The sequence below is a fragment of the Oryzias latipes genome, chromosome 1 (assembly GCF_002234675.1).
Source record: "Oryzias latipes chromosome 1, ASM223467v1".
Classification (NCBI taxonomy): domain Eukaryota; kingdom Metazoa; phylum Chordata; class Actinopteri; order Beloniformes; family Adrianichthyidae; genus Oryzias; species Oryzias latipes.
Window position 1 is genome coordinate 27,664,090 of NC_019859.2, and position 9,668 is coordinate 27,673,757.

The following is a 9,668-nucleotide window of genomic DNA, read 5'->3' on the forward strand; positions in this document are numbered from 1 at the left end:
GTAACTTGGTTCGTCATGAACAGGTCGTGACGCTCTTCCGAGTGAACACCGCCCCCGGCAGTAGATGCTTCCAAAATGGCGGCGGTTCCAGTCGGAGTAAATTGAAACTTTCATACATTTCTTTCGTTTTCTCGATCGTCCGTTGTATGTTGGATGAACAAAAACCCCGCTGAAACACTGGTGAACAAGAATTGAAGACAAGGACTTTGGAAAAACTCAACTGGACCAGTCTTCCGGACTCCAGGTTTCGTGTTAATATTGGCAGCTCGTTTAAGGCTTTTTTTTACAGCCGTTGTCGGAGCCGGACCTCCACCTTTGAGGTGGGACATTGGCCAGGTAGTTGAGGGATACAGGCGGTGATCATCGGCTACAGAGGAGTTTCGGGTCAATTCCACACAAATTCGTCGGTACCGGTACGTTTCAGCGCAAGCAAACGGATGTTATTGGATGTCAGCAACACCCATCACCGCCCAGTTGATGTGTCAGGAACTGTTTGGCTTTTGGACTTCATCAATTCACTAAAGTTATTTTACGATCTGTCCAGTATTCTGAAATTGTTGACTGTTCTGCACATTAGCTGTGGCCTACTACTGCACCAAACCGAACTGAGGCAAAGAAGACAGCGTTTTCTTTGTGTATGGGCTGAGTGTTGTGTTGTTCATGTTGAAACAGGACCAGGCCTTCATACTCTACTTCTGCTGTTAAGTCCCGTTTCCTGTATGACGTACAGCTATTGTGTGAATCACATGGAGAAGCTCCAAGACCTGAGCCAGTCAGAGCTGGAAGAACTGTTGGACAACCCAGAGAGGGTGGAGTCAATGGCCTTGGAGTCTGACGAGGTAAAGAGCCTGTCTACTTTCTGTATTGCTTTCACCTAAAAGACCCACTCCGATGAAAATTGTGTTGTTTTTAACAAGTTCTTGTGGCATTTTTGTCGCGATGAATTTAATGTCCACAGAAGATTACGCTTAACATTGCATTCTTGATTATTACTCTGTTCAAATAGTTGTGAATCAGGAGCAGACAAAAAAATGCAGTTTGAAAAAGATTGTAACTGGGATGTAGAAAGTAGGATCGGCAGGCCAGATCCATTAACGTTGATGTTTTCCTCGTCTGAGGCTGGCATCTGGCACCTAACTGGATAGCTCCAATAATGCTGGCCCTTTTTGTTGCACTGTTAACGTTAGGTTGAGGTTGTGAGGGGCTGCAAGCTAGCAGGAGAGTGTGTAAACAGATGGATGATGGGAAGGAGGTGTGGGCTTACTCCACGCCAACAGTCCTGCCCACAACTCAGAGGTGAATTTCAAATGAGCTGCTGCTCTACAGAAACTTGTCTAAGAAAACTACACAGATTGTTTTGGTTAAAAACGGCATAATAATAAAAATCAGGAGACCACTGGGAACGCTTCTAAAATAGATCCAAAGATAATTGGAGTGGGAGCTTAAAAGTATAAAATCAAAGACATCACATTTATTTCTCAAAGAACCTCAGCTAGCTATTTAGCTCATTCTTGTTGGTCCTCTAAAATGGAGACTTGTCTTGACAATAGATTAATGGTTAAGTCAAAGTTAAAGTCCCGTTATCTGTCACACACCTAGGTGTGTGAAATTTGTTCTCTGCATTTGACCCATCAAATGCGGTGAACGGTGAGCTGCAGACACAGCTGTGCTCGGGAACCATTTGGTGGCTTATTCCAGTGCTTCTCAATTATTATTCGCCAGGCCCCACCTGGAAAAAGAAAATGTTTTGCGCCCCCCTCATCACCGGGGTGATGCGGTTATCGTCACACCCCTACTCTAAAGCAAGGAAAATGATGTAATGCCCCCAAGTAAATGATGTATATACAGTTTAGTATCTTGTGCATCACTGGAGAAAATAACTTTAGGTCTCAAATGAACTTTTGGAGAAATAATTTTTTTGTGGCACAACCTGCCCCGGCTTGCAGTAAATTTTGCCATTGATATTTGAAGTACAAAAGATCTTTTAAATCAAATGATAATGCTGTATATTAGAAGGAACAAATCAGTAGAAAATATATTTAATTTTTCTATTGTGTATTTAGAGTTTCAAAAACATCACAGACCACTTTTTTTTTTTTTTACTAATACTGCATGAAAATATAAACCTTTGTTCCCCTACGAATGCATAACTAAGAGTTGTGGGCGCTTTAATTAAACATAGTTTACAACATCAAAGGGAAAAGTCATATGGCAGGGTCATATGAACATATACTTGGAACAAAATAAAACATTTGCAATTCATCTGGATCTGAATCTTCACAGATTGAACTTACTTCTAAACATCCTATTTGTCAATTGCGCCAGGAAAAGTACGCTTATGCTCCCAGCTGTACTTTTTGAGCTCATCCTCTCTAGGGATAACTCCATTATTTTATCTAAATGTGAAAATGAGCTCCAGTGAGCTTCATAGGTTAATTGGTTAATCTAAATTGTCCCTTGGTGTGAGTGTGAGAGTGAATGGGTGTGTGATTGAGGACATTCTACCCTACGACAGACTGGCAAACTGTCCAGGGTGCCCCCTGCCTTCGCCCACAAGTGGCCGGGATAGGCTCCGGCAGCCTCGTGACCCCGAAAGGGACAAAACAGAATAGAAAATAAATGAATGAATGAATGTGAAAATGAGCTTTCCTTCAACAGACATCTTAAAGGTTTTTCTTCAGAAACTAGGCACTGATTTAGTTTCCTTTGACATTCTCCAGTTGTACCAGTGGCACAACTTACCCCAACCCCACCATTTTGAAAAAACTGCAAAAACTTGTGATGTAGCTTACTGCAACATGTGTGAGCTGTTTTCAAATGAATCTATAACTGTTCAAACATAGCTATCAAAAAAACCTCGGTCATAGAATTTTTCCTTTGGAACTTTTAATAAAAAGGGTGGCACTATTTGCCCCTCTGCACAATCTACCCCACTCTCCCCTACTACTATGAACTAGAAAAAGACTTAACCTTTAACCGTATGATTAAAAATAGGTAAAAATTAGTCATATGAGGAAGTTTGGGGACTGTAGCAGCGTAATTGCACTTAAAGAATGAGCTAAAACAGCGAAAGATGAACTGCGACGTAGAAAGGGGACACTATCTTCTGTTCTATTTGACAGGGAATTTTAGAGGGTTTCAGATTGGGGCACAGACTGTGGAAGAAAATGTCACGTAGTAGGTGGGTCTCCATCGCGTGACCAGATTGACAAAAAAAAATCATGCATCTCTGATATTATTCTGCTGGCCGGACCAAACATAGAAGCGGGATCAGGGCCCAGGGCCATAGTTTGCCCACCCCTGTGCTCCATCATATCAGTGGAACTTCTTTTTAAAATGTTGGTTGTTTTTGAGAGATTAAGTGCTTCTTTTTTAACCTCTTAAGGCCAGACATCTACGTGTTTGGACATCACATTTTGATTTCTATTATCAGAGTAGTTCATTGTGCTTAACTAGGGACCCTGTTAAAGAGAAATAAAAAGGCTTATCAAGTAAGAGCTTGGGTCTTAAGAGGTTAAATAACTTTTTCCCAGATCTTGCACTGTGACAGCCGTCTCATTGCCGTTTCTGTTGGCAGCAGGGAGACAACCAATTTTCATTAAAAACGAAACAAAGACCTGATCTTTTTTCTTTTTAAATGCCCTAGTAGGTCATTGTTTACGTTAAGACAAATCAATAGATATTTGCTGTCAGTTGATCACATTTATATCCAATCCCTGATCTGGGTACAACATCTGATTCCAATCGAGTCTGAAAGTACGTGGTGGGGTCCAATTTCCAATCACGTGATCATAATAGGCCATCCTTAGGGATCGTGGTAATCATAAGTAATGTTTTAGTTTTGAAGTACAGATGTGCTTTTAAGAACAGATTTTAAGTGTTCTTAAAAATGTCTTTAAAATGGACTTAAAAATTCTTAAATTCAAATTCTGTAAATCTGTAGACAACCTGTATTGAGACCGTTATGTATAACTTCATTTCATATCTTTAGCTTAATTACTGCTGCAGCATTTGTAGCACTGAATAAAAAGAAAATTATATTAAATGAAGGGCTCACAATTTAAAAGTTAAATAGTTGTTGCTATAACAGTGAATTCTTGCAGGTTTCCTTTTTCACTTCTTTGGATTCTAGTTGACAATTCATGTGTTTGCATTACAAATATCTGTATGCTTCAGATCCAGAGCATTCAGCTGGAGAGGGAGATGGCGTTGGCATCCAATCGAAGTCTGGCCGAACAAAACCTGGACATTAGACCACGTCTGGAGACACAGAAGGAGCTGCTAGTGGCCAGATACTCTAAACTGGAGACCTTCAGAGAAACCTACAGACAACACTGCTCCCAGAGAGGTGGGTGGAGGGCCCGGCAGCTGTTCTACAAATTAGGAACAGTAGATATTAATTTAACTCTGGGCAACAGAAGACAACTTTTAAAAGAAAAAATGCTTGTTACGCATACCTTTCTAAACGTGTACTTGCACGTGGATCGTGAGGAGCTGTAAGATAACAGTCCCACCCACAACCCAGAGGTAAATTTTACTATAGAAAAAAATATAGTTGGAGTGGGACTTAAATACTCGAGCTGATTCTAACGACAGGAAATGACACACGCTCTCTGAATTATCATAACTCTTCAAAAGTTTGCTGAATTACCATAATTCCAATGGATTTTGAAGCAGAAAAATCATTGACTGTATATAAAATTTGACATGTGACGTCACCCATAGAAAAGGCCTTACCTCTGGTTCCAGTAAAATGAAGCCAATTCAGTCTTGCTGCGATACAGATCCCACCATTTGAAACCAGCCAAAAGTGATTGGTCTGTGTCCATCTGAGTTGACGTTTCTAGGGCAACCACTGTCACCAATCAGGAGCTTTTTCAAAGTCCATACCCCTCCCGCTGAAAGCGGCTCTGTAGAATCTGTCAAATCAAACTTAAGAGGTGGGCACCATATGCTTTTACAGAAGGATTTGATTGGTCAGTTTTTTACTAAAAGTCCCATTCTCCTATGCACACACATTCACAAACTGATGGCACTGATGCCATACAAAGTTCCAACCTGTAACCACCATAAGGGATGTTGGGTTCAGTATCTTGCCCAACAATACTTTATCACATGGGCAAGGTAAGAACTGAACCTGTGATTGTCTTTTCTGAGGTTGACTACCACTTTTATACTAGAGGGTACTCAGTGTTTTTACACTGCTTTTCATCTACCCACTCAGACATAAACACTTTCACACTCTGATAAGATGTCTATCACCCAAACCCAAACCACCAACTCTTCAGTTTGGAAAGGACTGGGCCAGAGTCGCCAAATGTGTTGTCTCAGATCCGTGACCAGAAATGTGGTGGCGTATTACACACATGATGATGAATTCTGCTGCTGCTGTTGTGAACCTCTAGTTATTGTATTTCTTCTTGTCATGTTTAATAGATGGTATGGTGGGGAAGGTGTCACCAGAAGCTATGCTGTCCAGACTGCAGACAGGGAGCAGTAGAACAGAAATGGAGTCAGAGGTAAGTCTCAACACAACACACTTAAGCCAAAATCCCCTAACATAACTGTTTAGACTTTGTCTAACTGTTGAGACAACCACCACAACTTGTTAGGAGACACCAATAACTGTATATGAGTACTAGACTAAGTGATCCCCTCCTCGTATCCAAATAATGTTTGATTGACAGATTCACCTGAACCCGCTTTCAAGAGTTGGGGCCTTCCAACAAGCTCGTTACTAATTAGTGACAGTGGTTGCCATAGGAAATTAGGATTCAGACTGACTCGGCGATGATGATTATTGACGATATCAGGTTCCAGCATGGTGATGTCTGTATCATGAAAAAATGGTAATGAGTTTACTTTTTCTCATCTGACCCAGAAGCAAGTCATTTTCTAAGGGCGACGTCACACTCACTCGGTCCAATTCTCTTATACAGTCAATGGGACAGACCACCTGCTCCTTTAAAGCAAAAGTTCCCAAACTTTTCTATTGACTTCACAAACAGGCATACTGCAAAAAATGTATCTCAAAGTAAAACGTCTAATTTTCTATCTTGCAAGAAAAATAATTGCATTAAGAAAGTTTTATAATAGCAAAATAGTTTTACTTTGAGAAAACATGTCTTAGTGACTAGAATTCTTTTTCTTAAAATAATAATTCATGGTAAGACTATTTTTCGTACCCCATTAGCTGGGTGGGGGGGTTGACGTTGGCCGCGACTCCTGCTGCTTCATCAGCGCGGTGATCAAATATCCCACACCGTCACAGCTCTAGTTTATATCTTGTGGGACACAAAAAAAATGCGACTTCTCCAGTACTGATAGCAGAACCATTGAGGTCAGATCTTAACGATACTACGGTCTTGAAGAATGTTGCCCCAGGGCAAGTTCAAAACCGGGGCTAGGTACCCATCCCTAGGAAAAGGGCACAGTGGAGAACGATCACTGAAGCAGTTGCTTTGCATATAGAGAAAGACATTGTACCCATATATACTGTGTTTCTTAATTTAATTAAAACCAGAGCTGTATTGTTAATCCTTTAGAAAATGGGTGCTGCTCTCCAGGTGAATGTTTGTCTCCTTTTAGTCAAAACTACAAAGTGTGACTTAAAACACAGTTGGGACTTTGATTCCCAGAGTGTGTTCATTTATTTATTATTCATTCCAAAAATGGGGGTTACATTTGTCTTGCGTTTGATTAAATAAAATTGATTTCCTTAAGTGGGGGAGGGGGGGGGGGGTTCGGGAAAAATTGGAAATCGAATAAAAAAAGGCCATATCGCCTAGCCCTATTTTGACCACAGATGGAACTGTTAAAAAGACACTCATTCATGGAGTAGCTTGTATTTATAGTCTCAACTAGAGTGTACTTGCTCATTCAGTTATCTTTTAGCTTTTCTAATTTTTGCTGATTCTGTGTTGTCTGTAGGCTCTGGCGGATGAGTTTCTGGAGGGTTCACTGTCATTAGACTCCTTCCTTGACCGCTTTCTCTCCCTGCGTTTGCTTGCTCACCAACGACGTGTTCGAATAGAAAAACTCCAGGAAATTCTTCGACAGAAGAACCAAGCAAATTCCTTTGAGATGAAACCATCTTTAGACATCAGTCAAAGTGGTACCACCACACCATGGAATCAGCAATCAACCATTACAACGACAGCCCAACAACAGGAGCCCAACTCTCCAGCACAGTCTCATCCAGCTGGCTCTGATGGCCTCCCCTACAGCCAGTACCCTGTCCCTCCAACACACCCCCCGCCTGTAGTCTCAGCAGCCGGTCCAATCCCAAACAACTCTACCTCTGGGTTTGCTCCATATGCAGGAGCTGGCTCCCCTTTTACCCCCACAGGGAGTTATCCAGGGCCTCGAGCTGCTTTTGGGCCTCCGAATGCAGTCACTTGTCCTTATCCAGCACAGTCATCCTTCCCAGCCCCCCATCCTGGCTCGGCGTTTGGCCAGTACACTCCCAACAACCCCCACAGTGCCCCAGCTACCTACCCAGGATCATACATCTATGGAGGCTACTGTTACCCATCTGGGCCTCCCTATTCCAGCTCTCAGTCTTCACCTGGGAAGCCTGTACACAGACCAGGATACAGAGTCCCTCAGCCATACTCCTGAAGGCACCACCACTGCTTTCCTCCTTTATACTCTCTGCTTAACCTTGTTGCACTATTCCTTCCTCTTACTTTCACTCCCCTCACCCCCCCACCAGATAAATCAACTTAACTGCCCCAAACTAGTCTCAGGTCGTCGCATTGTGCTGAAATGTTTCACACTTGTGTTGACTCTCCATTGTTTGTGCTGTTGTGTTTCAATCACAAAGTCAACATGAACACAAAAATGCACTCTACCTTCTGATAAGTAAAGCCTGTAACCAATTGAATCAACTTTTCAAAACTCCTGAACACCTTCCTTGTTTTGTTTCTTCATTTTCACCATGGGAGGTGTTTGCACAACCCCTAGTGGACAGAGGAGTAAGCTGTGACTTAACAAGCGAGCTACACTTCAGTTTTGTTAACCAAAGATACTTCATTTGTTAACAGTCTGTTTCAATGTTAATGAAATGTTGACAAGGTAAGCTAGCTGCAGCTTCTCCTCAAATGCTAAATTCCATAATCATTTTTCATGCATACTGTAAAGAAAAGAAGTTCAGTGGAAAAGTATTGAAGGAAACAGCATAAACATTTCATTTGTCCTCCTTTTAGTGGAGCAGATGCTTATCAGTGGGGCCACTGTACTTGCATACTACAAACATGTGTTAGTACCACCTTGGAGGAATTGTGAATGGGGCTCATGAGGTAAACTTTTTAATATGGTGTCCAGTAATGGAAAAAGTCAAAAACTACATTTGGTGTGAGACTGAGACTGTCATCTGAATAAAGTTCTGCCTGATATTGATGTTTCATCTGATGCTTGATTGTAGACTGTGGATCTTTGGAAGACACACACAAGGTGTGTTTGGTCCTGTTTTGATTTCATTTTTTTTTATTTTGATAGTCTGGTTTGTTTAGTACAGAAGAGGATTAGGGATAGAATTGAGGTTAGAGTTAGAGTTGGGGTTAGGCTCTAGACTACCGCAGGAGGTCATTTCACTTTCGCTTTATCAGGTTAAATACAGTGAGGCAAATAACCCTGCGATTATGCAAGTTCTCTCACTTAGGAATCATGGAGGGGTATGACATCTTTATTTTAGGGACATGTCTGATGTGAGACATGTTATCTAAAAAAATCTTGAAATCTCATTGCACTGTTGGCGCAGTTATTAGAATATGGAAAAAGACAGACATGATTTGGAGAAATTTTAGCCAGTTTTCCATTCGTGTAGAACCCTTTTTCGTAGTTTCAAGTTATATGAAAAGTTATATTAAATAACTGAAGGCTGTGAGTATTATCTCTGAGTCACACTAGTTGAATTTTTAACTAAAGAACTGGATTCAATTTAGGTCAATGAATCGGACCGGTTAAAATGAACCAACATCAACTAGGAATCGTATCAGCACCAAAAAAACAATATAAATCGAATCGTTAAAATGAATCTTTATACCCTCTAAAAAAATATGTATAGAAAAAAGTAATAACTGGAGCCTCTTTGTTACGTTCTGCAAACCTTTTACATAAATATTGTACTTGTTGTCTGTTTACATGGCGACTACACCTGGATAACAGAGTAATCAGTTTAATCCAAACTGACTATGAAAATGCAACTGATAGAAAGTCTAAAGTAACTTTAAAAATTCACATTACTTTCAAACCCCTGACCTGTCAAAAAAATAAAACTAGTATCAACATTGTTGCAGCAATGATAGACTTGGCATTAGCTTTGCTTGTGTGGGTGCTAATATGTGTTCAAATAAACAACACTGTTTTGGTTTAGAATTGTGAGATTAAAGTCAAAATTACGATGATAACCCTTGTGTTATCCTAGGCACTTTAACATTGGGAGTTGGGTCATCTGGACCCCACAAGACAGTGCTCTGAACCTTTTTTCTTCAATGATTTGTGATCTTCACTGGTGTCCATGGATTACATGTAATCCTCTTTACCTTTATCCACCTTTGTCATGGTAGGGAGAACACGTCAATGTAAAGGTGGGGTCATAGGATAGCACAAGGGTTAAAGTCAAAATTATGAGATTGAGGTCAGAATTTCTCATTACCCTCATTTTC

General features: G+C 40.9%; 1 protein-coding gene across 3 annotated transcripts; it reads left to right on the forward strand.

Moving 5' to 3' along the window:
- On the forward strand, positions 1 to 8,400 carry LOC101171305 (vacuolar protein sorting-associated protein 37C). 3 transcript variants are annotated; one of them, XM_023959424.1, is made up of 5 exons: positions 1 to 413; positions 673 to 839; positions 4,177 to 4,348; positions 5,437 to 5,519; positions 6,931 to 8,400. In XM_023959424.1, exons 2-5 carry the CDS (start codon positions 720 to 722, stop codon positions 7,618 to 7,620), a joined length of 1,065 nt encoding a protein of 354 aa, XP_023815192.1. In that variant the 5' UTR covers positions 1 to 413; positions 673 to 719; the 3' UTR covers positions 7,621 to 8,400. The 3 variants fall into 3 exon arrangements, with proteins under 3 accessions (XP_023815192.1, XP_023815195.1, XP_023815188.1); XM_023959427.1 differs by having other exon boundaries at positions 731 to 839; XM_023959420.1 differs by lacking the exon at positions 1 to 413 and having other exon boundaries at positions 420 to 839.
- The last annotated feature ends 1,268 nt before the right edge of the window (positions 8,401 to 9,668 follow it).